Consider the following 27,262-nt stretch of genomic DNA (forward strand, 5'->3'; position numbering starts at 1 on the left):
GGACACCGAGGGGAGATACAAGATCGTTCAAATTCGTGAGGCACACCAGCATGAAGAAGTGAGAGGCCAGTGACATCGTGTAATCACCTGCTGGTTTTGACGTAAATAATTGCAACATCAAGGGAAGCTCCGATATTTTTCAAGTTGAGACTTCACCAAAGTCGCCAGCGAAATGCCTTTAGGGACGTTGTCTTTGGAAGCGAACTCTGTTCCCATTTTTTCACCCCCGTACCCGAAGCCGCCAGATCCATCGCTTTGCAATCGATACGAAGCTGTGCTTCACCTACCGTGTCGCCGCATCTCGAGTTCGCCATCTCGTCCCGAGCGTGCTAGAACTCGAGGATGAGCCGCTCATGTCAACCTCAGTTCTCGATTATGGAATGAGTCCCGTGGGTTCATACAAGGAGTTCGTCCATCAAGTCGAGGTGACGTACAAGAACGAAAGGTTCATGTACAGTCTCATCTTGATTCTAGAGAACGAAGCAGCCATGTTTGCTGGACGCGAACAGTACGGCTTTCCCAAAGTCTTTGGTAAGGCCGACATTGAAACGAAAAACGGCACGTGACTCATCCAAGCCAACGCACAGAGGCCAGCAGGGCGGACGGTCTTTGAATGCGAATTCATACCCGACAGTCGAATTCCCAGTTTGCCAACTTCAGAAAAATGGACCCTAAATCTTCGCAGTATCCCACAGCCGTGTGCAGGAACATCGCCTGCCATCCAAGAGCTAATTCTTTCAACGATGGACTGGAAGTTCACCGAGATCTGGGCTGGCCATGGCGAGATTACATTTCCACGACGCTCTGCGCTTGATCCTTGGTGTGGAGTGGATATTCTACGATACGAAGGAAGCTTCTTTGCACGATGTGTGACGGGTGAGCTTCGATGTCGCGGTGAGAGTTTCCAGGTTTAGAAAGCCGGGGTTTCCTCTATAGTGGGAGTCAATCGAAGCAATTCATACACTACTCAGGTAGACATCAATCTGCGAACATCAAGATCTCGTAAAGACCCCCTCTCGGAGCACCAGCATCAGTCGTAGCATATGGAAATTACATCCCGCGGACTTTAAGCCTAAAGCCGTTGAGCTCTTCTATTTCGTGTGTAATTTGGAGAGGGCGTATTCAGACATTTGGTAAACTTCAACCTCAACCTTCAGGCATTCCGGCACGGCTCAAGCTGGCCGGTATCGTGAACATATTTGCACTGGCCGCATCCCACCATCCTATACGTACGGTCTTCATCTCATATAGACGCTGGGAGCCATTGTAAGCGCGCTCCGTGACCAGCTCCTGGTCCCAGAGGCGCTACTAAAGAACGCGGTTGCGGCCGCCCCGAACGGATACGCGCGCAGCAAGTTCGTGGCAGAACATTTCTGCGGCGTAGCAGCACATCATCTCGGCATGCTGGCCACCGTAATCGGGCTGGGTCAGCTCGCCGGTGCTGCAGACATAACGGGAGATGCCACTGTCTGGAATCGTCATGAATGGTTCCCTAGCCTGGTCGCGAGCTCGATCTATCTGGGCTGCCTACCCGACGGTCTCGGTCCCGTCTTCTCGGCGGTCTACTGGGTGCCTTCGGACGTTCTGGGTGAAGCAGTTCTAGACCTGGCTTTCGACGAGATCAATATCAAGAAGGGAAGTGCTGGTGCGAGGGTCATCCATGTACGGAACCCAAGGGTGGTATCGTAACTTGAGATCCTGCATGCCATACACTCGGCGATGAAAAGTGGTCAAGCAGCAAAATCGATGTCGTATCGTCAAGATTCTGGCTACAGCGTCTAAGGGGTAGTGCGGCCGGCCCGGGTTTGGAGGACGCCGGACTTGTGAGAGTGATCCCGGCCGTGGAGCTGTACGACTTCTACGGGCAGATGTTCATGGACGATGGCATGAGGGAGGGGGGAGCCGATGTTGGTCAACAATGCTGTCGCTACGAGCGGACGTTGCGTAGGCTGTCGTCTGTGACGGAGAAGTGGGTGGCTAAGTGGGTTCGTGAGTGACCGGCTGTCTGATGAGGGTCATGTCTGATTCCCTGTTTTGAATACTTGATATTGCAGAGAGCCAGTTGGAACATCGTGCAAGTCGCCAGTACTAAGGACAATCCACAATGAAGACACACAGTGAAATGGATTATTAGCGTTGCATGTTAACCTTTGCCTTTCATGGCTTACCTTACAGGACGAAACCGCCTCTGTACTGTCTTAGCTTTGTTGTCTGGCCCTTGACTTTTTTCGAGCGAGACAAATTGTAAACATGATTCTTGGAGGCTGTCAAGTTGGACGATGTAGGGGATGAAATTAGGTGTGGTCCTTGCGAGTTGCCAGGCCCATCACGATCGGATGCGACGCTTCAGATATTGTGAGCGCATATCATCAGGGGTCTCTCGTCCACGGAGTACGAAGTACGGATAAAGCTCCCAGCACAGGTCAACAACGAGACGGAGCTCGGGACCCAGAAGAGGACCAGGCGTGCCAGGGTTCTGAAAGTGGATAGAATCCGAGCCTCCATGTATCAGTCACATCCGCAGTGCGAGTCCCGAAGATATGAGGTGCTTTTGTCCAACAAACTTCGTTAACAACTCTACGCAAGGATTGCTTCCGACCTTGCCACATTGGCGCATCTTCATACCGGGTGCGATGCTTCATCAGTTTTCTTACCGGACCACACAGCATTTGTCCCTCAACCAATAGGGGTGCTTGTTCTCAGACCACCTTTCCGAATGGGTAAAAAGATGCAGAAGCGAAAGAAGTGAAGAGTCCTTTCTGTACCCATTAGTCGGCATGAGGTTGCATTCAGGAGCATCGTGCCGCATGAAGAGCCATGTCTCCCAGTGGCGAGAGAGGCATATTTTACCGAAGCACGACAGAGGTAAACCGAAATCTTTTATGAGAGAGGCAAACAAATTAGCACATCGTCGTGTTGGGGTGCCAAATGATGGACGAGACAATTAAAACAATCAGGACAAAACGGCTCAACGTTTACGACTATGGAGAGCTGGAGTACATGACAGTAGTCACTGTAGTCTTTTTGATCCCCCGCCCATCGCTCAAGCTGTCCCGCAACTCATCCTTGTCCTCACTCATATCACTGTCATCGCCCCCGGTCCTAGCCGCGACGGTGGATGTTCCAACAGGCCAAGCGGCGTATGTCTCCAACTCGTAATCATTCCCTGCCCGATCTCTGTGGTTCCTGGGATTCTTCTCGCCGCTGTCTTCGCCTGGCTTGGTCGGCCATTGAGTGTTTGACAGGGTCTGCCAATTGCTTCCACTGCGCAGCGTGCCACGGCCATAGTATGCTCCTCCTGTTGACGCCTTTGATCCCTTCCCGTAGATGCTGCCCAGGAAGTCCTTGAATAGAGGTCGTAGAGTTGGCAGACTTCCAGCTATGATTCCAACATTGGCTTCGATTACGGTCCACATCTGGATATCTCGTGAATTCCAGGTTGGATCGAATGCCCTTCCATAGCTCGTGACGATGTAATAGACTTTGGCGCAAGCTGCTGCACATGCAAACACGCCCAGACCGAGCACCATCATAAGGGATATTCGAACTCTTCGCGGGACGTTGAGGCTCCAGAGCATAGGTGCGGGAATAGCTATTCCAAACAGAAGGCCGGTGAGTATGTTCATCGAGGAGTTCGCGTAGGATAGGCCCTTGATGGTATCGACATCCCAGTAGGTTGCTTTGACGTTAAAGTCCCAGAATGCTCTTACATCGGTGCATTGAAAGATGATAGTCTGTGGCAAACACTTTTTGTTAGCACGTAACTTCCAAATAACATCTTGATGGTACCCGGTAGCTACTGACAAAAACGCAGGCGATTGTGTAAGCGGTCATGAAGGCCATGATACCAGTGATGAGATTCTTGTGCAGCCTTTTGGAAGCGATACGATGTAGAGATGACCCAACGGCTAGCTTGACCAAACAGATGGCGGCAAGGAATAGGGGTTGAGAAGAGAAAGCCATCTTCATCGCTATCGGGTAGTCGTTCACGAATTCTTTGTCTCCTACATGGCGGCCAACTCCGTGAAGAACCTGCACAATCAGGACACCTTGACCTGCAACTGCGATAGCCATTGCGGATGTCATGAACCCGCTTTCATATCACTGTTAGCGTTACAGCACCAAGGCCAGACATCAAGCCACCCCAGGTTGTGCAAACTTACATCGAATCCAAAGCTATGAATCATGCCAAGGCGTACCCAAAGGCGAGCTGCTACGACAATCAATGCCACGCAGGTGACTGTTATTGTTGCTGCCAACACCGTGGGTCCCTCATTCTCCTCCGGGTTCGAGACAAACTCCATTCTCTGAGTAAGTGGATTGTTTGAAATGTGGCATTAGACAACTGAGAAAGATGTCAAGACCTGGCTTTGCTTGGAGGGAGAGAGACATTGATAAAATTGGGCATCCAAGGCACGCCTTGTCTTCAGGTACCTATGCGGCAACGCATCATAGACTGCCCTGATGGAAGGCACAAGCTTGTTCATCGGATTCTCACCGTTGGGATGACACCGGCCCCAGTGCCACCTTGGCACTTCGCCTCCAGCCTCGAATTGAATTCCAGACTCCGGCGCATTCAACTGAAGCAGCAAGTACTTGCAAATACTCATCGGCCCATCTCTTCGCTGGAGCTTCCTTTTCGGTAAGGTCTATGGTACCGATGGATCTTGCGATAGAAAGTACGAACAAAAATCCTTCACCCGAGTTTCCAGTCATGTCGGTACTGCATCGGAGCGTCTGCGCCGCACCCTTTTCTTCCGTTGGTTGGTGGCTTTCAAATTGGCGAGATGTAGCAAAATGTTGTGATGCCGAGATCAATAACCAGGGGTTTGACCCTCTGCAGGATGGGATGATGGTGCCCCTGGCTGCGATGTGGTCGTTGGGACTAGAATATCCATAAAGTAAGTATCTTTTGGACTCCATAGCCGTTCTCCGCCTAATCTGGGGTTGGCGTATGCCTTAAACTCCCATTGCTGGAGTCGTTGGATAAACCTGCACGGCATCGGGTTCGACCCTGCATCAGGTAAAGAGTCTTACACGGGAATCTAATACCAACACATCAACTGGCCCGGACCGTGGGCCGGTTCTACAACCCCGGCTTCGACCTGCATGATGAAGTAGGGTAATCCGCCGTCTTTCCCGCTGTCCCGGCCTTGGAAGCCAAGATTTGCTAAAAGGCCGACGGGTTTTCTTCCTTGTAGAGTGGAACCAATTACATCTTAGACCAACACATTGATCACGACTGAGAGATATTTTGCAGAGATCTTACTTCTGAGGTGTCTGGTACTTGGACTGGGCTGGTGGCGATGCAAATTGGACCTTTTTACGCGACATGATCCACCAAAGCATCCTTAGACATCACGTATGAATAGAGCACCAACAACGAAGTGGCAGGGAACCGGTCGACTTCTTATATTGGCCACTCTTGAAAAACGGTCTCTTCCGACCGGATGTGAGTCGGAGGGAGGGTTATATATCTGCCACACGGCTGGCGCTTGTCCTACAGAAATCTTCTCCCTCACTCAGCCAGGACTCTACCTCTAAGTCACTCATTCTTGCGGCCTTGTTCTCTTGTTCCACCCTGCCGACATCATCATGCACGCTCTTTCACTCGGTGTCTTCACCCTCCAGGCGGCTTCCGCTGTTCTCGGAAAGCCCACTTCCTCAGACCGATGACGGGGCCACTGCCGCTGCCGAGAACGTCGATCAGCTCGCGGCTCTCGCTCAAGCTGCCTACCAGAAGTCGGAAGAGATGATCCAGAGCGGTGAAATTCAGAAACGTGGAAGCTCCTGCTCTTTGGAAAATATCAGAATCCGCAAGGAATGGTAACCTCCGTCCTGGTCATGTTCGCGATTTGGTTTGAAATGCAACTGACATATATCTAGGGGCTCATTGCAGAGGCAAGAAAAGCTTGACTACATCAAAGCCGTGCAATGCCTTCAGTCAAAGCCCGCGCTGACCCCTTCTGACATTATTCCCGGTGCCAAGACTCGGTTCGATGATTTTGTCGCCACACACATCAACCAGACTTTCACCATCCACTACACCGGCACGTTCTTGTCCTGGCACAGACGTTTCACTTGGTTGTACGAGGAGGCACTCAGGGAAGAATGTGGTTACAAGGGCACTCAACCCGTAAGTTGTCTGCGCAATGCCATGGTTGCCATCGACTAATCTGTATGGAAGTACTGGGACTGGGCAAAGACCGCCGTCACTGGTGTTGATAGTTCTCCGATCTTTGACGGTAGTGAGACATCAATGTCTGGCAATGGAGTGTTCATCCCCGATCAGGAAGATATCATCCTCACCAACCCTGACGGATCGGAAGCGGCTCGTCTTCCGACTGGAACTGGAGGTGGATGCATTATCTCCGGTCCTTTCAAGAATATGTCCGTGAACCTTGGCCCCTTGGCACTCTCTCTTCCTGGTGGAGGTAGTGAGACGAACCCGGACGGATTCTTTGCCTACAACCCCCGTTGCTTGAAGCGTGACCTGACTACTGCTATCAACCGGAGGTACTCCAACGCTATTGCCATCCTCCACAACATTTTGGTTCCTCAAAACGTCGACAAGTTCCAAGTTGAGATGCAAGGAGATCCCGAGTCGGGTACTATGGGCATGGGCATCCACGGAGGTGGTCATTTCGTGAGTTAATCCGTTACTCCTATTCCATGTTTATCGTGCCACAAAGCTAATACCTCTCAGACTCTTGGGGGTGACCCTGGAAGAGACTTCTTTGTTTCTCCTGGTGATCCCGCTTTCTATCTGCATCATGCGCAAATTGATCGCGTCTGGTGGATGTGGCAAATGTTGTCACCCAACGCTCGCCAGTTCGCTGATGATGCCGTTATGGGAACCAACACATTTTTGAACTCGCCTCCGAGTGCTGACACGACCCTTGACGATGTTCTTGAGTACGGATATGCTGCTGGTCCTTCTATCAAGATTCGTGACACAATGAGCACTCTTGCTGGACCGTACTGCTACGTCTACTTGTAAAGATGGGCAATAACTTTGCGGCCATATAAGGCAAGCATGTTACCACGTGGAGAAGTCGTAACTTATGGCCACCACGTAATATATCAATACATATAGTGTTTAATAGACCAGAGAGTAAGACTGAGGCCTGTAGTGAAGTATCCAAATGTATTTCGAACAATTGTATTCCGGGTTCGAGTAATACTATAACATCGATTTTGATTACGCTAGGAGTAGTAAACGCCTGGAATGTCATCTTTGAAGATGGCATAGTCTTAGGGCTTCGATCCGTGAAATCGCTATGACTCAATGTCCGGTAAATTAAGGCCTCAACTAAGCCTGTACGATGGCTAGGAGTCTGGTTTGACAAGAGACTCACCTTCCGTCACCATGTCGAAACTAAGGCGGCAGCAGCAAAGAAGGTAGCCCAGTTCCTTCAGCACCTAACAAATACTAAAGGGGGGCTCCCAGCAGCCGCAGTACGAAAAGCGGTTATTGCCTGTGTCCTCCCAATAGCCTTATGTGGAGCTGAGACCTGGTATGCGGGCCTAACCAAACCAGCCCTGAACAGCGGCACCAATACTAGCAGTAGTACTGCTTTACGGATATCTACAGTTGGAACAGGACAGAAGGGCCTGGCCCGTAGAGTTAGCAAAGTTATCACAGCAGCAGCAAGGGCTATCCTGCCTGTCTGGAGAACCGCACCGACCAGTAGCCTCATCCGAGACTCTGGCCTTCCTACAGCAGAGGTAGCCCTCGAAGCAGCGCGACTACGCTTCGCTATACGCCTGCAGAAGGTTGACCAACAGCATCCCTTGGTCCCAAGGCTGCTGCAGCCAGGGCGGCAACAGACCAGACTTCAAAGAACAGCCGGCCTCTTACCTAAGTGTCCAAGGCCAGCACTCCTACAGCCGCAATACCTCCCAGGGTCTTATGACCTTATAGTTACTCAGACGAAGGAAGTAGCAGCTAGGATCTTCCAGGCCTGGCTCAAGACTGTGCCAGGCAAGCATACAGTCGTATACTCAGACGGCTCCAAAGCCCCTGACGGGGCTACAGGGTTCGGCTTTGTTATCTACCGCAACAACAAACGTATATCCCAGGGCTGCGGCCGTCTCGGCTTAGCAGAAGTGTTTGATGGCGAGGCTGAGGGGGCGAGGGCTGGGCTCCGACGGGCCCTTCAGACCTCCCAAGGCCAGCCTATACACATCTGCATCGATAACACCAGCGTTATTCAGGGGATTCGCGGCAAGGTCCCAGACTCCTCACAAGCGGCCTTCCTTGAGATCCAGGAGGTAACCAGGATACACGATATACGAACCCATTGGTCTCCTGGGCACCAAGGCATCAAAGGAAATGAAGAAGCAGACAGCCTAGCTAAGGAGGGCACAACCCTACTAGTCCCAAGGGGACAGCTAGCAACTCTATCAGGGATCAAACGGCTTACTAAGGAGCGTACACGTCGCCAATAAAGAAAATGGTGGAAACGGGAGGCAACATCCTGTTATACCCAGCTAGGGCTCAAGGCTACCCTCGCTTGCGCCCCCGAACTAGCCTTACCGCGGGCTATCCTTCATCATCTCTTAGCAGCCCGATCAGGCCATGGAGACTTCGAACAATACCACCAACGCTTTAACCATACAGAAGCACTGCTTACCTGCTCCTGCGGGGAGGCAAAGGCGGTAGACCATCTGGTCTACTGCCAAAAGACCCTAATGAGGAGGCATCAGTGGCCTACCCTCTACCCTTCTAGCCTACTCGATCCTATAGGACCTATAGGATCCCTTGAGCGGTACTATAAGGGGTTAATTACTGATCCTATTGGCTTCCAGGCCTTTCTCCGCGTGACAGACTTCTTTCAGAAGATCTGCCCGCGGTACTAAGGACTAGGTCTTGACCTAGGCCCGACTAACGAATTTCTCCTCCTAGAGGGACAGACGGTGACAACGGAGCTAGGGAACCAGCGGGAACTAGGGACGGATAGAACAGACAGTAGCCCACGGGCAAGATTTGGAGGACGTTAGGAAGAGGCGTGTACTATAGAGTATATAGCTCGAGCCTACGGCCCTCCACGCCATATACCCCTCGGGAGGTCGGCCGCAAGGGCGGCAGCGCCTTTGCCGCCACGGCGTTAAATACAACAACAACAACAACAACAACAACAACAACAAATGTCCGGTAAGTCAACCTACCCACTTTTGGCTACCACATCAAAGCTGGTCTCAAAACATCACCACCAACTATACTCAATTAATTAACTACCTTCCACTGCCACTACAATATAGTCACTACCCTTGCTAGGTAACTCGACCCTTGCGAGTCGACTGGGACTAACGATATGGTCGCTAGAGTCCTCCTGAGCCCTCTTTATGTCCCTGGTGTTTGCAAACTTGGTATTTGGGTTGGTTTGGATAGTCGTCCTCTTCCTTGGAGCTATGCGGTTAATTTGAGCCTGGAGAAGTCGGTTTTTGTGCTCTAATGTGGCTAATAGGTAGTCCTTCTCGCTAAAGCCATTTTTTATTTTTCTGAATAGTAGTCGTTGAGTGTTGCTGTCTGGACTGAGCTTTGTGAATAGATTTAAGTGCTGGCTGAGCGCCCTAGCCTTCCTAGGAGTCGTCAGTTAATAATAGACGTGGCTGATGTCCAGTTAACGAGTTACTCTGGCTTGCTAGTCGCTGCCTGACCCTCTGCGGTATTGTTCAATAGAGTGGCAGGGCTGGGGAGTATTAGTGGGTTTATAAGTGGTATGCCTATGTTAACTGGCTATAGACCACTTACTTTCTAACTACTTCGTATGTTTGACGCCGTTAGACCAGTAATTCGAGCCTTGTGGTAACAGTACAAGAAGTGCCGCTTTCTAACGATAGTAGAATTATCCAGGATTTCGTGGTTTCCGAGCTCCTTCCTGTAGTGAGACTTGACTGGTCCAAAGACAGCCATATCCAGGGGCTGAAGGATATGAGAGGTGTGTGGAGGCAAGAAGAGCAAGTAGTTGATGTTGATATAGCACTCCTATATATTCAGTCGTCGTATGACTCCTATGCCTATCTAGAATCAATACTCGAGGCTCTTTTTGCCCTCCTAGCCTCTTGGAAGGAGGTGGCTTAGTCAGGGGCAGAAACACCTTTCTCAACTACTCAAGGGCAGTCTCGTCGGTGGTCTATCTATTATCTGTCGTTGTGAACTCCTAACTATCGTATGGGTTAAGTTGAAGGGGAAACTACTGCTGTTGGACCGACTTTCCCTTGAATATGACTAAGTTACCGAGATCTCAATTTTTCGAGTGAGGTAAAGATTGAATCATTCAATTTCGGCCAAAGTGCCAAGCATACTAGGCGGCAAGTATGGTCTCGTGGGCAGCGTAGATGTAGGATCTGACTATACTATCGCGATGGACTTGCCTTGATTGCTCCGTTCTGCTACGCGCTATGAGGACTGGATGGAAGCCAAAGCGACATGAGATCTGAGATTCAACAAGGCCTTAGGGTTCTTCAACTGGAATACAGCATCGAGCCAACTAAGGTAGGTCGACATCGTCTAGAACTGTAAGTCTGATTGTTACTAACATGCATTCCGGTTGCTTTTTGATGCTATCCACGAACATCTGAAACAGCCTCTATCGGTACGGACTATTGGCTACCTTAGCACTGAACCTGTTGGATTTTCTGTTAGTTGCCTCCTATGAAATCGGCCTGATCGAATGCTGTTTAGATGTGGAACAGCTCCGGGGCCCTAGACCAGCGATTCATCGGGGGTCATCGGCGCGCGAAGCGGGGCTCCGCCGAAACCTCAACGGGACCGAGCTGGGTATCTTTCATGACCGAATGCAACATGGCTCATTGCCTTGAATTAATATCTCACCACAACTTGATTAAAGGATTTACATGGAGGCCTGATTTCTAAGATTTGATCCACTCCACGGGAAATTGAACCTTCGAAGCAATATTTGTTCATTTCAGCATTTGTAATCGGTCCAGCTCCACGGAGGCAGGGTGAGAAAGACTAGCTAGATGGCTAGTTCATGTATTGTCAAGGGCGTACATGATGTGACATCTATAATAGATGGGTATATTGGTCAAGTCTTGGGCAGTATTTGTTTACACAGATCAGTTTCTGTCTTCATCCATTGATTCAGGACAACCGTAAACGCAACACCGCCATGCTTTTTCAACGTCTTCTGTTGCTCGCAGCCACAGCTGTCAGCGCTCAGCCGTCCGATCGCCCTCGCCTTAATTTCAATTTCCCATCCAATTCAACACCTCAACGCTTCACCATCAAGGTTGATGAATCCTTCGTGAACAACACCATCCAAAAAGTTCGCAGCTATCGCCCAACCTACGGCCTGTCTTCCACCTGGGATATCGAAGGGCCTCCCGCTGGAAATCTGACCGATGTCGCGGAATATTGGGTCAATCAATACGACTGGAACTACGTTCAGAAAAAACTAAACGACGACTTCGATCACTATGCAACGACTGTTTCGGGAGGCGAGAAGTACCCATATCCTGTACCGCTGCACTTTATCCATCATGTTTCAACCATTACAAACGCCACACCTCTGCTACTGCTTCACGGATGGCCATCAACAAATCTTGAGTGGTCCAAAGTCATCAAGCCTCTATCAGAGAATTCCGAACAGCCATTTCACATCGTAGCACCGGATTTACCTGGATTCGGATTTAGCCCAGAGCCACAACACCATGGGCTGGGTTTGCGAGAAATGGGATCGGCCTTTGACGCCCTGATGCACCAACTCGGTTACTAAAAGTATGGCATCGTTACTACCGACCTAGGATGGGTCACCGGAAGGTGGATGACCATCGACGTTCGCGATAGTATTCTTGGCCACATGTGCGACTTCTTCCTTGCCGAAACAACGACTGAGGACCAGGCTCGACTGGCGCAGAATAAGACAACCGAGGAGGAGACACTATACATGGCCTCTGTCGACAAATGGTTCAGCTCGCATTGGGCATATTTTGTCGTTCATAGCCAGAAGCCCCTGACGATATCTCAAGCTCTAGCTGATAGCCCTGTTGGTCTGCTTGGCTGGTTCTGGGATGTCAACTATGCCACTTCCAATGGCTACCCATACACCAAAGAAGAGCTCATCACAGATGCAATGATGATGATTATACCGGGACCATACGCGGGGATTCAAGCTTACTTGGGTTTTCAGGTTTGTGATTCCGTTCCGAATGTGGTTTTCGTAAGTGTCGAGATTACTGACACCTGTATTAGTCGCAATTTCCCCACACAGATGTGCCCACCGGGGTCTCTCAGTGGAGCATGGGCGATGGCCCGTTCCCTGACGTTGGAAACTTTGGCTTCGCGGTGAGTCCTATCGACTGTGGGACATGTGTATCTGAACACTTAAACTGACTTGTTACAGCCAAGAAGTTGGATTGAAAGGTCCGTTAACTTGGTGTATTTCCAGCGACATCAAAATGGCGGACACTTTCCAGCTGTCAGCCAGCCCGATCTGTGGATGAGTGACGCGCGGAGCTTCTTTTCCGCCCTACGCAACTCGTCTTCTGTGAAGAAGGATGAGCTGTAGATTGTTGGGAGGAGACGACGAACTCTTTGGATGGTTGTCTAAGTCATTCAATGCGGGCGAAGAGGCTACTGGCGAAACATGAGCCTCATTCATCTACGAGATTCTTGTTTATCGCATGGACTAGACCAAAGTCTTGGGCATCATACCTTATTATTAGCTTGCAACGGTTCGTTTACCTGTACATTGGTCCCGTTGCATGTCTCAAGCGCTGTTAGCGTGTCCACGTATCATGCCACAACGCCACCGATGCGCAGCACCAGCCACGTCCCGTCTCCTCACGACTGGTGCTCGAGAGGATCCTGCAATATCCAAGACAGCTGTCATTGATCAAGACAGTGAAGCAAGTTCTCCCTGGAACTGGGGTCGACAAGCGGTGTGTCAGCGGCTGAGTGCAGAACCCCGCGCGGGCAGGGATCCAGGCCCAATGGTAGAGCCGGAGGACAAACTATGCCAAGCAAGCTTGTATGACATCCAGTGATCTCCGCAGTCTAACAAGTGACGTCAACCCACTTTCCATGTCCACTGCCAAGGAACACGAATAACAAGCCACCGCGTAGTCTGGGCATCAAAAGCGCTCACCATCAGTCTCCCGTTTGATGTTGGGCTTCAGCTGGATTGTTTATGACTTTCCCTTGACTGATCCACCCTCTAAACCAGTTGACCCACTCTCGCAGTAACTCATTGATATATCATCATTGTCCCTCGAGGCACCTCGTCTTCCAACGCCGAGAACGACTTCGCTCACCTCTGCATTGTTCTTTTCACATATTCAGCATTCTTATTTCACAATGGCAGGAATCGTAGACAAGTTGACTGCCTCTGGAGGCACCGAATCTGCAGGTAGGCCTAATGCCATGTCCCTTCCAGCAGCTGAAGCACCTACTTGTTCGGCGTTTAGTGTCTAATATCTCATCAGGATTCCTCAACGACATCATTAAGCAGCTATGGCCGAACATCAACGTTGCTGGCTGCAGGATGGTGAAGGAGATTGTCGAGCCCATGTTCGCTACGATGCTTCCTGGCCCCCTCGCCAGTCTCAAGTTCGTCAAGTTGGACCTCGGAACCGTTCCCATGCGGGTATCAGAAGTGGACGTCCACAAGGTCGACAATGGTGGTATTAAGCTCGACATGGATGTCATTTGGGAGGGAAAGAGTGACATCGAGCTCGATGGAAAGATGGTTCCCAAGCTGGTAAGACCCTGGCGTGAAGACTGTCGCTTGACTCGCGCATAGCTAAAATGGACAACGACAGGGCATCGAACATGTTCATCTGAAAGGCAGACTCTCGATCTTGCTTGCACCACTCACAAATATCATACCCCTGGTATGCCACCTCACATAACCTCTTCCAATTGAGTCGGTGCATGTGCTAACTTATGAACAAGATTGGAGCCGCACAAGTTGCTTTCATCAACCCGCCAGAGCTCAAGCTCGATTTCACTAATGCCGCGAACATCGCAGACTGGGCTTTGGTTGACAAGGCCGTGCGCAAGGTCATTCTTGACATCATCGCGTCCATGGCTGTGCTCCCCAACCGTTACCTCGTGAAGCTCGACAGCAACAACGACTACTTCCGAACATACCTGCCTCACCTGGGAGCCCTTCGCCTTACCATTGAGAGAGCGATTGGCATCAGCGGCCCCAAGAAGAGTGGCGCCAAGAGGCTGTTGGCCAAGATCGTCAAGGATGTTCCCGACTGTTATGCCAAGGTGAACGTCGGTGCCGAGGAGGAGTGGCGCACCTCCGTCAAGAAGAACGATCACGACCCGGAGTGGAACGAGACTCACGACTTCCTCGTTGCAGACTACGACCAGCGCATCTTTATTGATGTACAAGACGATGACCTTGGCGGCGATGATGACATCGGTATCGCGACTACAACCGTCAAGGACATTCTGCTGGATGGAGGCTCCCAAGAGTTAGCCCTCACCCACAAGGACGAGCCTACCGACGCCAAGATTGTCGTTCACGCCAAGTTCTACAACTTTGTCGACAACGCTGAAGTCATCACAACCACTCAAAGCGAGAACGAGCATCAAATCGTCGGCCTCGCCACCGTGCTCATCGCCAGCGCCCTCGGCTTGCAGGGCCAGCGCGACGAGCTGAACCCCAGCGTTAAGGTGACATGGGGCGCAAAGGAATTCCGCACCGCAGCTAAGACCTACACTCCGGGAACGGATATCTTCAACCCATCTTTCGACCAGGCTTTCAGAATCCCAGTGACCGCGGACTTGCTTGCCAACCCTGCCAACTTCAAGATTTCTCTGCTCAACAAGGCTGATGAGACTGGGGCCGTCGAGATTCCTTTCCAGGATGTTCTTCAGGCTCCTGGCTTGGTCAAGGAGGAGAGCTTCGATGTTGGATCTGGTGCAACTGTGAGAGCTAGCATCTCTCTTCGCGGCTTGCAGGTGGCGCACTGATGGACTCACGATTTGATGACTTGCTCATGTATAATTACACGACAATACACGATTGAATGAGACTGTTTAAGATGAAATATGGCCCTAGTGATAAAAAAGTTACGATCTACGTGAGATTGAGCGTCTGTAGCTCAGTCGTTCCCTTCAAAAGCTCGCCATCCATAATGCCATGAACGTACGCCTCGCCAATAATCTGAGAGCATTTGTCCAAGGAGCGGGATGAGATGATGAACGGTGCGTCTGCGCCAAGAATTATCCAAACCTCATCGCCTACGGACGATGCCAGTGGCGCTAGTCCGATATAGCCTCCGTCAGTTACAAAGGGCTGTCTGCCCACGAGTTTGGCGATCGCAACGTTCACGTACTTCAGGCCCTCGGAAACCTTTCTCTGTCGCAAAGCTTGGTAAGACAGGAACATTTCCCCGGATGCCCGTTCCGTCTCCCAGTTGTATGCAAACTCTCGATCGGCGATTGGAGTTCTCCACAAGGCCTCTCGCAGAGCTTCATCGGTATTGTACACAGTAGGGGTACCTGCTAAGATGGCATCAAGATCATCTAGCCACAGGTCCAGAAATGATGCTCGGATGCCATCTGCTTCATCCGGTTTCAATCCTTTCAACCTTCCAAATGTCCTTCCTTGCTTCACTATTTTGCCGACTCTAATGGCCTTCAATGATAATGGGATCACGAACCGATTCTCTTCCAAGAATGCGGCTGAAAGAGACTGAGAGAGTGATCCGGAGGCCGTGTATGCCTTTTCTCTGTTTTTGCCTCGTACCATGAACAGGGATGGGGCGTGCAGTGGCTGAGCCAGGTATTTCGAAGACCAGTCGGGTGCCCATGAAGGTTTGTGAATTAACAATGCGGCGGTATACTTGTGTACGCCCCCGGACCCGGCGAATGGTAGTATTCTTGGGCCATAGTAGATCAGACAGGCTTTGGCAACCTCCGTCCGAATCGTTTGCCAATCTTTGTTGTACTGGACTGGGATTGACGGGCTCGAATCTGGGCTAACCAAGCCTAAAAGCGAGAAGACGTAGTCTCGCTGATCAGAGGCCTGGAGCTGGGCTTCACTGGACATTCTCGAGAGCAAGGAGAAAAGGGTGAGTAGTGAAGAGTTTGGTCGAGTGAAGGCAACGGGAGTTACCCTGTCCAGAGCCGCCGTGAGAAAAGCCACCAGCGTGGAGCTGTCCCGCCTCCCAGTGCCCGAGCCGACAATGTTCAAGTAATCGCGTACACCACAGAGCACCCAGAACCCGTCGTAGAATGCATCCCAGGACATCCAAGTATCACCGCAACAGACCAAGCAGTCCTTCGATAGCACGCGTTCCTGAATCACCCAGACGCGCTGGAACCAGGAACGCTCAAACAAGGAGCCAATAGCTTTCAATCTTGCGGAAGTTTTCCGACAAAGCTCTCCGATTATCTCTCTGAGTATGGTCTGGACCTTGTCCACCATCGGGTTGACAGCTATCTTGGAGAATGGGAACTCGGACCAAGACATGACAGCAAACACTCCCGAATCTGCCAACTTGTCCAAGTCGAGAATGGTGTTCATCGCAAGATCGCTGTCCACGCTTGCAGAGCCTAGCCAAACAAAAGTTTTCGCGGCGTTTTGGTAGATTTCTCTCATATAAGACACCTGTTGGGTTCTTTCTGCTTCGTCCCGTTGATTGATGCATAGAGCGTCGACCCAAAAGATTGACCCGAGGTTCTCGTCAATTCGCCCAGCAGCCAAGTGTCTTAAAGCCGCTTCCAGATTCGTGGTAACTTGAACCCACTGGTCATCTACCAGGATGCTCTTTGTGATGCTGGCATCTCCCCATGCGTATGAAACTGCCGTGTAGCATTGCTCCTCGTCAAGTCTGGCTTGCTTCAGGCGACAACGAACGGGTGGTAGAGTGACACCTGGTTCTTCGATCTCCAAGGGCTTTATCTCGATGAGGCGGAACTCCTTCTTTTCCGGATCTAGCGGTTGATATTGAAAGGGCCCCAGGCTGCCGACCAGCTGATGTTCGGCCATTGCAAACCACAAGCATCAATCGCCTCACTTCAACTGTGTTGATCGTGGCTTGATCGTTGGTGTGTGATTCTCGAATGAGCTGGGGCGGCTGGTTGCAGACGTATGATTCCTCGCAACTTGCTGCTGTGCCCCTCTCGCATTAGGCATCTCTGCTGACAGCCCGACATGCTGCAGAGAGCCGAATTTTGCAAAAGTTGACTGAACCAATCATGAGCCGCTGCGATACCAAGTCATACCTTACCAGCGAGTTGCACATCCGGAGGTGGGTTTTGCCATGCTTCGAGTACTGCATACTTTAGTAGGCATTTTTTGAGTCCCTACTGCACTCACCACTTCGCATACTTAGTACAGCGTACAGCGCGATGGTCGAGATTCAAATTCTCATTCACGATACCACTGAAAGCTGTTCGAAGACAAGTAGCTAGGTTGAAGACGATCTATGGAAAGCACGCCTTGCGATGTAGCTGCATATTTCTTGGCCCAATCTTCCTAATTCTTGTGCTCAGTAACTTTGACCCAGAAGTTATCCTGCATGAACATGTTGTGATTCACGCTATGCCAAGGCTTCGCAGGATCCATGATCTGAAAGTCAAAATTGCGAAGCAACTATGTAAGTTTGTAAATGTCAGCATCTCGACTCTTTACACTGCCGCAGCACTTTCGAATTCGTGGAAGAGGGAAGTAGATACTCACTTCAAAAAACACCTTATTCAACTCCAGAAACGCAACATTTTTACCCGCACAACCCCATCGCCCATATCCAAAGGCGAATTCAGTAGTCTTCTGCATCTTATCCTTCGTCGCCGCGTCCGCCTCGATCCACCGCTCAGGTCGGAAGAGGTCCGCGTCTTTACCAAAGACGTCGACGCGGCGGAGCGTGCCCCAGACATTCTGGGCGATGCGCGTCCCGCCGGGGATGAAGCGTCCGTCAATGGTATCTCCTCCTGCAGGTGCTTCTTTAGCGCAAAGACCCGTGAAGGGAGCACACATTCGGAGACCCTCATAGATTATGGCCTGGGATTGATCAGCAAAGTCCCCATACGAAATGTGGTTCTGTAATTGAGGGGCTGACCTGGAGGTATGGCAATGTTTTACTCTCCTCATTGGTAATTGGCGAAGAGATGTGGCCCTGGGTGACAGCTGTAGCAATTTCATTGCTTAGAGTGTAATATGCGAGGGGGATGTAATCAGATTTAGGATAGTTGTTCGGATTGCTGTTGCGGTCGTGTCTGATCCAGCAATAATCTGGAAGAGAACTTCCGTTTCACATTCGCTCTGACTGACGCCGTGCCGAATAAAGGCACCCTGTTCATTGTCAGTTCTGCCCCAAACTAGAGGTGAAAAGGTCGACATACCAGCATATCCGGTCGCTCCTTTGCGTCCGCACCGAAACGTTGTCCCACAACCTCCTTGGCGACTCTGAGTTCCGGTCAGCATCGAATCATGGTGCTACATGTACTCAGTGTATAAAGGAAGCAGGACCCACCCCATCAACTTTCCCAACCCGCTCTTATCAGTATGTTTCGGACCGACAGCGCCCAGAACGGGCTTGGAAAACATAACGCTGGCAAGCCACGGCACCTCACTGCAGAGCTGCAGAACCGGTATAGCCGCCTCCGTCGTGCTGATGTAGTCATGGACATCCGAATCTGTGGCCAAGTATCCAAACTCTTTGCCGTACGCAACTCTGGTGATAACATCCAACGTAAAATACTGCGCCGTCCTGCCGAGATCCATCGGCCTGACCTCGTCGTTGGTAGTGACATACTTCCTCCGGATGAGGTCCACGAAATTAGCAACCTGGGAGTTGATGTCGTCTTCGAGCGCGAGGTTCTCCTTGCCGGCGTACCCGGCTGCGGTCTTGGCTTTGAGCTTGTCGTGTGCGCCGGCGTCGCGCAGGCTGAACATACTGTCCTCGTGGGGGTTGAGTTTCGTGGTGTCGTACCAGCTTGATCGGCCGTAAGTTGAGCGTGCGGCGTTCATGCGGCGGAGGATGTCCGGGTCGTCAGTGACGAGATCATTGGGGCCGATGCGGACTAGGGAGCCGTGCTTTCTATTGAGGTTGGTAAAGTGTTCGGCTGGTCGACCGGAGCGTGCATTTGATAGGAGCCATAGGTAGGAGAATCGTCCGACGAACGGGCCGGGGAAATCGCGAAGGCGGCCGTAGACTATGACGGAGGAGACGATATAGTAGAGGATGATTGCAAAGCTAAGATAGAGTAGCGATGAGCCGCCATTGAAGTACGAGGTGAAATCCGATAGAGCCATGTCTCGTTGGCTTGTCGTTAACTTGTTCGATGAAGGCAAACTTGAGTTGACGTCGACTCCAATCGCCAATCCTTTGTTCGGCGGCAACCCTCTATTTCAATGGTCATCTTCTACTTTTCAGGCTTGCCCCGTGTACTAGTATGGGATTGACGTGACCCCTTGCCATGTCAACGTGTCGAACGTTGCAACCCCGCCTCTCGTTACATCGTTCGGGGTTCCGAAGACGTCCTGAGGATGACAGCGTCGGCTTCCATGTCGACATACAGGGGTTCGCGCGTCAGCAGGCTTGGTGAACCGGGTCATTGTCACCAGAAGTCCCAAATGCCGATTGTGAATCTACCTCGAATCGGATAACCTATCTGGAAAAGTCGCACTGCCCAGCATTTGGCACCGTTTTATTGCAGATATTTAGTTTATCGATTCTCAGTGATGTCCAATGACGAGTTACCTGTCGGACCCGGGCAAGACGTGAATGGGAGATCGGCAATTGGAGAATCGAAATATTAATGATTATGATTGGACGTGTTGGGGGGAAACGCTTGGAGGGGAGGCAGCTTATGTGGGTTCCTCGACTCTGTCTTGTGTAACGTACGGAGTAGGGAACACGGATATGTCGGCATAAGCACTTGCGCTTTTGTGGTTACAGCGGATATGGATCGCCGCCAGACTCTGATAGAATTCGGAATGGGCAAAAGAGCCAGGTCTTGGTGTCTTGGTAAGCTGCTGCTATTCAAAGATTTGTGACTTGATGCCAAGGGTGGACTCCGTACTGATAGCTAGACTTTTTCGACGACCCATAACAGGCCCACAGACACGAGATGGAGGAGTAATAGAGGAGGTATTATTGGCTGGAGCAGGGGAAGTAACAGGGTGATAAGGCAGGATAAGAATGATAGCAGCAAACATTGCGACAAAGTTTGTGGTGGTTGAGAAACAGCTTGAGGCAAAGACGAGTTCGGTCTAACTTTTGCGGCGACCTCAATGACCTGGAAGCCTGCACCGGGGAAACACATAGATGGATCGCGATAGCTCGAGTGATTAGAATTGTTGTAAGAAGTAAACTTGGTGTTGTCCAGATTAAAAGCATAGTAGCATACAACTTCCGTCCGTAACTTGATGGAACGGCCTTCCTTATGTTTCTTTACTTCAGCCTTCGACGTCCGCGTGTTGGGATTGCTCCGTCGAGTGTTGGTCGTTATCGGTACACTTTCTTCTATAGTACAGTCGTTTTCGTCGCCGCGATTGGCCAGATCATTTCGTGGTATCCTCATTGAGGCGCCTTTGTGCGCAGCTGGACACCGTGCCACTGCTTCATCATATCGCCCAAGACGGCATTGACCATGCGCTGCTGCTTCAGCATGTTGGCGCCCTTGAACTTAGCCGACGTGATGTCGATAGCGTACATGGAACCGCATCCGCCCGAAACGTCTTGGACGATGAGCTCTGAAGGCGCGAACTCGGCGGTCAGCTTATCCCATATCGTTGACTCGGCATCGTCGAGGTGGTCGGGCTTCTCGAGGGCTGTCGGGGTCTCGGTCGCGGAGGAGTAGGAGCGCTTGGAGCTCGATCGGAGATTGATTTGAGGTGATGACCGGATCGAGAGGACAGATCTCTTGACTGATGGGTTTGTAGGAGTAGATCGAAGAGTGTAGCTTCTTGTTGGGATCGAGAGACTTGAGAGGGGAGCTTTGGCAATGATGGCGTTCGAAGTGGGTTTGGGGAGCGCAATTGCGCGACGGCACGCTCTGCAGAACATGTTGACTAGGTATTGTTTGAGGTAGTGAAGATTCGGTTTGCGATTGAAGGATGTTGGCGATAGCTTCAAATTGAGTCGCTTGGGGCTGTCGCAGTCAAATTGAGAAACCAAAATAATTCGGAGAGTTTTTGGTGGGAAGCTTCAATTCGGAATTTCTAAGCTCACGGCTGTTGACGTCAACAAGGAATTGGTGAGCTGCCGGGATTTAGCCGGAGACAGTGTTGGGCTTACAGTGTGAATCCGCTCACACGGTGGTGGAGTGAGATGAGTGGCTCAGTGAGAAACAAGTGAGATTCACTCTCATCCAGCACATTCACTCACATGTCTCTCACATGTCACTCACTTGAGCTTCACACCTTTCCCGTCAACAAGCAACCTGACTCACTAAGTGCGTAAGCCAAAAAAAAAAAAAAAATCTCCCGGCCATCTCATCAAAGTCACAAAATGGCTAACATGGATCACAGGGACTGGAAATTTTAAGGGGCTAATGCGACGACACCTTCAACCACCATGGGCTACATCATCACCCTCAGCTCTCCTGCTTCACATGCAGATGTCCCTGCTAGTACAGGCCACTCTAGACGGCGGGAAAATTATCTCTGCATCTCCAATCTGCCAGCCATGCCGCATCTCTCACCTCATCCGCCAAATCACCCCGGCAAATTCTCCTAGTTCGAGATCACCCCGTCCGGCTTACCCCAGGACCCAGGGCCATCAATAGCGTCTCCCCGCATCTCCCCGCATTCTTCTCCAATGATTTACCCCAGGTCATAAAAGCTGCTAAGTCCGACACTAGAGATTAGAGGCGACGAGGTTCTCTTGCGGTTTTTGTCAAATTCCTCCAATCAAGCGTGTCAGGGCCCCGGCCGGCAACACTTTTCCAAGCGGTATGGCAATGAACGTGAGGAACGCGATGAACGCATCAGGGGGACAGCGAGCTTCGATGCTACGCTGGAAGGGCGTATAAAAAGTGGTACATAGAGGAAAGGGGACGCCGAGTGGAAAAGAGAGGGAAGGAGCAACAGCGAAGAACAGCAGCTTGAATCTCCTTCTTATTCTTATGGCGCGGTTGTCATTTTTGTTTTCCGCAGCTGCGGCATGCTTCCTCCAGGCCGTGGCAGCTCAAGAGCCTACAGCCCAGGTTCTCAATGGCACTTATCAAGGCCGGCATCTTGTTGAGTGGGACCAAGATGCCTTTCTCGGTGTCCCTTTTGCGCAACCTCCAGTCGGGCAGCTCCGCTACAAGTGGCCTCAAAGTCTCAACACTTCCTTCGAAGGGACGAAAGATGCCACGGAACAAGGCTACAGCTGTATGCAGCTCAGAGGGACCTTCAACATGTCTGAGGATTGCTTGACCCTCAATGTTGTTCGTCCAGCTGGAAAACCCGAGAAGCCGCTTCCGGTTCTCGTTTGGGTCTTTGGCGGTGGTTTATACACTGGGTCAATTGTAAGATGATATCTACCCTGGAACATCAAGTATTGAGACTGACCTGGATGCAACGCAGGCCGACCCTCAATACAACCTCTCAGGCATTATTAAAGTCAGCCAGGACATGGGCCAACCCATCATCAGCGTCGCCATGAACTACCGTCTGAACATGTATGGCTTCCTCCAAACACCCCAGATCCTAGCCGAAGGCTCCGCCAACGCGGGTCTGCTTGACCAGAGGTTGGCGCTCCGGTGGATACAGGAGAACATCGCGGCCTTTGGTGGAGACCCGGACCGGGTGACGATCTGGGGCGAAAGTGCCGGGGCCCAGAGCATCGCCTACCATATGTTTAGCTACGACGGCCGGGACGACGGCCTCTACCGCGCCGCAATCCTCGAGAGTGGTGGGCCAACGGGCGCCCAGGTGCAGGACTTGGCTTACTACAACGCACCTGTCGAGAACCTTACGCGCAGCGTCGGCTGTTGGACCGCCAAAGACCAGTTGGCTTGCCTTCGCAGCCTCAGCCAGACGCAACTCTTTGCAGGAAACCCCAGTCAGGTGTGGAACCCGATGATTGACGGGGACTTCCTGACGGGCTACCCGAGCCAACTGATCCGCGAGGGCAAGTTCAACAAGGTGCCTCTTTTAACAGGCGCCAACAGCGACGAGGGCATCAACTTCAACCCCAACAGCCCGAAGCCAAATACCGAAACGGACCTCTTCAACGGCTTCACCTGGTGGCGCTCTTACGCCCTCTCCCCGCCTACGATCCGGAAGCTCTTTGAGCTATACCCCAACGACCCCTGCACTCAGCCGCCGCTCTCCATCACGAACTGCTCCGTGTACCCGGAATACGGCCTGCAGTGGCGGCGGGGCGCCTCCATCGGCGGTGACCTCGTCATGATCTCGGGCCGCCGAAAGATGTGCGAGCTCTATGCCGTCTCGCAGCCCGTGTACAGCTACCGCTTCGACCAGCTGCTCTGGAACCGCAAGCAGATTGAGGGTGTGCGGCACTTTGACAACGTTGCCTACAGCTTCCAGAACATTTCCGGCCTGCTCGGGCCGTCGCCGCAGTATGACAGCCACGTGCGCTTCGCCCGCGCCATCGGGGAGGCTTATGTGCGGTTCGTCTATGAGACAGACCCGAACCCGAAGGCTGGTAGCAATGGGATGTTTACGAATGGCACGTCGCTGTTGCCGTATTGGCCCAAGTATGACTTGAGCGCTCCCAAGAACTTGGTGTTGAACGCATCCAAGAGCTATGTGGAGGATGATACATGGAGAAAGGAGGGTATAGACTTCATCAACACCTACGAGGTTGCGAGGGAGCTTCTTGCATGATAGACTGGTTTGCGTCTGGAACTCCCGAGGGCTTGTCTAGCATCAGACCGCAGATGGGTAGCCGGCATCGTCCAGCGTACAGTGTACATAGATGATACAGCAATAAGCAATGTTAGTTAATCACGGTGTGCTACGGATACTCATCTTGCCCACATACTTCTTTTCGTACTAGTGGAGACTGCCTCGATCTTCCGCCCTCGCCGTTGGGCCAAGAAGACAGGGCGACTCTTGCCATGGTCCATGGAGCCCGGTCACCGCCCAGCCGCCCGTCGACCCTCCCCCCTCTTTCCGGGGCGGACTGCGACGGTCGCATTCGACGATCTGTAAGGTACAACCCTATTGCACCCGAACAATTGGGATGATGGTCCGGCGAAAGCATTGGCGTGCATCTGAAGACAACAGCGTTGACCAAGAGTCGCGAGTATCTCCCGTTTCGGTGAAGAAGAGTTGTTTGCTCGATTACCTACCTTAGTGCCGGCACTTGCATAGCTGATTCGATGTTTGACAAAAGTCGCACAGTATCAACATCTGTTGTGTATCGCGATACGATAACAATATATTGCCGCAGGTGAGATGCCCACGACTAGGTAATTCCTCTTTATGAGTAATCGGAAATCGAAGCCAGATTCGCGAAGGTCGCTTTGTGTATTTTCATATTTACCAGACTTCTCTCGGTAAACTGAGGATGCGACTCTATCCACGCAAAAATAGTGATTGAATGCGGAAGTTAGTTGGCCTAATAAGAACGTCTTCAGGTCTTTCTGAAGAGCACAAAACCCATTGGGTACCTTATTACGTGTAGTCTGCTGCATGACGATGCATGTTGTTGAATCAACCATGAACAGAGTTCGGCGCCATAGTAAGGTTAAACGCATTTGTGTTTGCCAATGTTCTATTCACATTAGAGACCCCTACAGCAGTGCAGGCCGCCTGGAAGATATGTGTCCAGGTCATCCCCAGCAGGACGAGAGTCAGTAATCATTTATTCGCAATTTTTAGGTTCAAGTAAGCGGGGTCTACAGTCTGATGAGCCGCTCCAGTTGCCCATCTAACTGTAACCTCTCCGTTGATTCGCAGTCAATACCAAAAACGTAACTGAATCGTGCAATGCTTCGCCGTTTCCAGGTTCTCCGTCAGCCGAACGGTCGAACCCTGAGAAGAAGTGCATGTCAAAAGTTCTCTCATTTTCAGCTGGACCCAGTCTCTCGCCCAGAATACGAAGACTCAAAAGTTTAACGAGGACAGATTAGGTGGGGGAGATCCCCGCGGCCTCTTCCCGAGCTTCCCAGATCGCCTTAGTAGCCTAGCCGGGACACAACTCCTTTGGGCTATAGGCGAAAGGAGCCATTGTTCTGTGGGCGTTGGTCCGGGCGTATCAACACAGGCCCGCGGTTTACTATGTGGTTTTGCGTCTTCAGGCTTCCACTTCAGGGCATTTCAATGTTCCAACTCTACCATGTTGTGCCCCCAGAGATGCAGAGAACTCGGAGAGACTCGAGTATAGTTTCCTGCTGAGACGGTCCGATACGTAATTGCAGACTTGAAGTGATATCTTGCGTTCTGAACTGAGACAAGGCAGTTGAGCGCCGAAGCTACTTCTGCCGTCTGCGAATTCGCCCAGCTAGCCATACGGCGCAGCAGCGAACATGCAGCGTCGCAGCGTCGCAGCGTCGCACCGCCGCCCGCATCCCGCGAACCTTTGCGTCCGGTCTAGGGCCGGGGCCTGGCCACCGCGTTATCGACTTTTCGGCAGGTGAACAGGATGGAGGCCCAGAAGGACGAGAAGCCATGGATGATGGGACGAAAGATGTCAGGCCTTGTTAGTGTTTTCGGGAGAGTCTAACTCTTGCGTCCTCGCCTGTATCCTTACGCCCTCGCCCATTCAGACACTTTGTTGTCCGCCACTTTTGACTCTGCCCTGTATGTATGCGGGGATATCGTATGTGGGCGGGACGACTTGGCGATAATGACTAGCAAAAGGTCCTCTACCCAGCAGAGTCTCCGAGTCTCCTGCCCAAAAGGAACATACTCAATCTGAGTCGTTTAGCCTTCCAAGCTCCTTTTCCCTCATTACGGATTCACCTCCGGCCAACGGACGCTACCTTTTTCTCAACTGAGCAGAACCCGTATGCCGAAGGGCATGCCGAAGGGCAGCAGCTGAGCACAGAACTCCAGAAGCCGATACTGACGTGCCTATAACAACATCCAACGCAATCGCCTCAGAACCCACCATGCAGCCGGGATGCCCGTCCCCGCGTGGATGCTGCCGTGGTACCGCACGCGTGCCTGAGCACATCGCGGGCCCGGCGCTCCACATCGCACGAGTGCAAATTCAGGAACACACCAACAAACAACGAGCCTGAGATGCACTGCTACCACGGCAGTAGGAGTGCCTTGACTTCTTGGCCTCTTGGCTCCATGGTCTGGGGAAGCCGGCGATGCACGCAAGACGGATGGCAGCGTGTCTTTGAGGGAATGTGGGAGCTGCAACTCCCGTGTCATGTTCACTGTATCATGTTGACATGTTTATCGCAGAGCGGCAAGTGTAATGTCTTGATAACGTTGCGGATGTTGTCTTGCTGAATCCTGATAGGAGCGGGCCCTCGTCCAGCAATCTCTGTACGAGCCACTGACATTGAGCAACATGTCTTCCTTTCCTTTGTTGCCGGCCTCATCAGGTGTACGGCATTTGCAGCAACAATAGCAATATGGAGCCGTCACCAATGCCTCAAATCCGATCTCCCGCCCTCTGCCAATCACCCTTTCGCGATAGCTCCAACGCTGAGTCTATTAGAAGCGAGCCCGAGGAGGGCCGTCTCGCCACCAAACGGGGGGGATGCTGGTAAAATATAAGTGCCCCTAACCAAGCCACCCCTGACCATGCCCATGTTCATGATCCATGGCGACCACGGTTGGCCAGGGCCTCCCCTCCGTCAACTCTCGCGGTCCCTCACCCAACGACATGCGGAGGCCCTTACCCAGATAGGAAGGCCATCTGAGCAAATTGACCGTTCAAAAAGACCTCCAATGACATTGTTCAATTAATCAACCCCGGCTAAGCTCCCTCCCACTACGAAGCCTCAACAAGGCAGCTCGAAAAGCAGCTTCTCATATGTTGATCGACGTTCGGTCGAGACGCTCCTTTTTCCTTACAGGCCATAACTTGTCCACGCGGTGAATGAGCTGCAGATTGACCTCTGAAGCTCGAGGCAACAAGCGGCGTGCAATTTCTTATTTCCCTGGTCCCGTTCGCTTGTGCAGCGTGCTGCTTCCCCCTGACCCATGATCCCATCCCATCCCACACCTCGACCTTCACCCCTGGCTCCCGAGCACTATCGCGTGCCACACTGTCACCGCGTCTTTGCATGCTCGCATATTCCTTCCGCGCGATGTTTCTCTCCACCTGCCTGGGCGAGCAAGCGTGCTGGCCCGAAATGGTGCTCCCAGTTCCTTTCATGACGACAACGACAAGCCCAGTCTCGCCGTCC

General features: G+C 51.7%; 11 protein-coding genes across 11 annotated transcripts; 7 read left to right on the top strand and 4 right to left on the bottom strand.

Moving 5' to 3' along the window:
* Positions 1-172: 172 nt before the first annotated feature.
* BDP81DRAFT_484692 (uncharacterized protein) lies at positions 173-1,038 on the top strand (the record flags this gene model as incomplete). The annotated part of the gene is made up of 3 exons (XM_060595119.1): positions 173-208; positions 246-531; positions 577-1,038. 3 exons carry the CDS (start codon positions 173-175, stop codon positions 912-914), a joined length of 660 nt encoding a protein of 219 aa, XP_060439761.1. The 3' UTR covers positions 915-1,038.
* Positions 1,039-1,320: 282 nt separating this feature from the next.
* Positions 1,321-1,808, top strand: BDP81DRAFT_117296 (uncharacterized protein). Its single transcript, XM_060581555.1, has one exon. The coding sequence runs from the start codon at positions 1,402-1,404 to the stop codon at positions 1,687-1,689; it is 288 nt and encodes a 95-aa protein (XP_060439762.1). The 5' UTR covers positions 1,321-1,401; the 3' UTR covers positions 1,690-1,808.
* Positions 1,809-3,236: 1,428 nt separating this feature from the next.
* On the bottom strand, positions 3,237-4,292 carry BDP81DRAFT_287113 (uncharacterized protein; the record flags this gene model as incomplete). Its single annotated transcript, XM_060583038.1, has 3 exons — positions 3,237-3,734; positions 3,907-4,093; positions 4,144-4,292. Coding segments are annotated over 3 exons (834 nt in total), but the record flags the coding sequence as incomplete, so codon positions are not given.
* A 1,303-nt stretch (positions 4,293-5,595) lies between these two features.
* On the top strand, positions 5,596-7,000 carry BDP81DRAFT_399120 (uncharacterized protein; the record flags this gene model as incomplete). Its single annotated transcript, XM_060588540.1, has 5 exons — positions 5,596-5,643; positions 5,669-5,826; positions 5,887-6,136; positions 6,188-6,646; positions 6,707-7,000. 5 exons carry the CDS (start codon positions 5,596-5,598, stop codon positions 6,998-7,000), a joined length of 1,209 nt encoding a protein of 402 aa, XP_060439764.1.
* Positions 7,001-11,138: 4,138 nt separating this feature from the next.
* On the top strand, positions 11,139-12,536 carry BDP81DRAFT_484693 (Alpha/Beta hydrolase protein; the record flags this gene model as incomplete). The annotated part of the gene is made up of 4 exons (XM_060595120.1): positions 11,139-11,736; positions 11,773-12,158; positions 12,221-12,313; positions 12,372-12,536. 4 exons carry the CDS (start codon positions 11,139-11,141, stop codon positions 12,534-12,536), a joined length of 1,242 nt encoding a protein of 413 aa, XP_060439765.1.
* A 788-nt stretch (positions 12,537-13,324) lies between these two features.
* BDP81DRAFT_399122 (C2 domain-containing protein) lies at positions 13,325-14,956 on the top strand (the record flags this gene model as incomplete). The annotated part of the gene is made up of 4 exons (XM_060588541.1): positions 13,325-13,376; positions 13,453-13,727; positions 13,789-13,860; positions 13,922-14,956. The coding sequence occupies 4 exons, from the start codon at positions 13,325-13,327 to the stop codon at positions 14,954-14,956; spliced, it is 1,434 nt and encodes a 477-aa protein (XP_060439766.1).
* A 106-nt stretch (positions 14,957-15,062) lies between these two features.
* On the bottom strand, positions 15,063-16,589 carry BDP81DRAFT_331499 (ankyrin and HET domain-containing protein; the record flags this gene model as incomplete). Its single annotated transcript, XM_060585513.1, has 1 exon — positions 15,063-16,589. One exon carries the CDS (start codon positions 16,587-16,589, stop codon positions 15,063-15,065), a length of 1,527 nt encoding a protein of 508 aa, XP_060439767.1.
* A 647-nt stretch (positions 16,590-17,236) lies between these two features.
* Positions 17,237-19,746, bottom strand: BDP81DRAFT_438814 (cytochrome P450). Its single transcript, XM_060591351.1, has 6 exons — positions 18,466-19,746; positions 18,335-18,398; positions 18,248-18,284; positions 18,052-18,119; positions 17,673-17,993; positions 17,237-17,585 (listed from the first exon to the last, which is right to left on the bottom strand). The coding sequence occupies exons 1-6, from the start codon at positions 19,245-19,247 to the stop codon at positions 17,469-17,471; spliced, it is 1,389 nt and encodes a 462-aa protein (XP_060439768.1). The 5' UTR covers positions 19,248-19,746; the 3' UTR covers positions 17,237-17,468.
* Positions 19,747-20,092: 346 nt separating this feature from the next.
* On the bottom strand, positions 20,093-21,234 carry BDP81DRAFT_438815 (bola-like protein). The gene has a single exon (XM_060591352.1). The coding sequence runs from the start codon at positions 21,001-21,003 to the stop codon at positions 20,515-20,517; it is 489 nt and encodes a 162-aa protein (XP_060439769.1). The 5' UTR covers positions 21,004-21,234; the 3' UTR covers positions 20,093-20,514.
* A 119-nt stretch (positions 21,235-21,353) lies between these two features.
* BDP81DRAFT_117351 (uncharacterized protein) lies at positions 21,354-21,894 on the top strand. The gene is made up of 2 exons (XM_060581556.1): positions 21,354-21,391; positions 21,468-21,894. Exon 2 carries the CDS (start codon positions 21,491-21,493, stop codon positions 21,722-21,724), a length of 234 nt encoding a protein of 77 aa, XP_060439770.1. The 5' UTR covers positions 21,354-21,391; positions 21,468-21,490; the 3' UTR covers positions 21,725-21,894.
* Positions 21,895-22,063: 169 nt separating this feature from the next.
* Positions 22,064-23,774, top strand: BDP81DRAFT_331487 (carboxylesterase; the record flags this gene model as incomplete). Its single annotated transcript, XM_060585511.1, has 2 exons — positions 22,064-22,450; positions 22,509-23,774. 2 exons carry the CDS (start codon positions 22,064-22,066, stop codon positions 23,772-23,774), a joined length of 1,653 nt encoding a protein of 550 aa, XP_060439771.1.
* Between the last annotated feature and the right edge of the window lie 3,488 nt (positions 23,775-27,262).

The sequence above is a fragment of the Colletotrichum phormii genome (genome assembly GCF_030913505.1).
Source record: "Colletotrichum phormii strain CBS 102054 chromosome Unknown BDP81scaffold_27, whole genome shotgun sequence".
In the NCBI taxonomy this organism is placed as follows: domain Eukaryota; kingdom Fungi; phylum Ascomycota; class Sordariomycetes; order Glomerellales; family Glomerellaceae; genus Colletotrichum; species Colletotrichum phormii.

Coding starts and splice junctions, on each gene's coding strand:
- BDP81DRAFT_438814 (XM_060591351.1), bottom strand. CDS start 19,247: ATGGCTCTATCGGATTTCACCTCGTACTTCAATGGCGGCTCATCGCTA. Junction 18,399..18,465: donor GGGTTGGGAAAGTTGATGGG/GTGGGTCCTGCT, acceptor ACCGGAACTCAG/AGTCGCCAAGGAGGTTGTGG. Junction 18,285..18,334: donor AGGAGCGACCGGATATGCTG/GTATGTCGACCT, acceptor GACAATGAACAG/GGTGCCTTTATTCGGCACGG.
- BDP81DRAFT_117351 (XM_060581556.1), top strand. CDS start 21,491: ATGCGACGACACCTTCAACCACCATGGGCTACATCATCACCCTCAGCT.
- BDP81DRAFT_438815 (XM_060591352.1), bottom strand. CDS start 21,003: ATGTTCTGCAGAGCGTGCCGTCGCGCAATTGCGCTCCCCAAACCCACT.
- BDP81DRAFT_117296 (XM_060581555.1), top strand. CDS start 1,402: ATGCTGGCCACCGTAATCGGGCTGGGTCAGCTCGCCGGTGCTGCAGAC.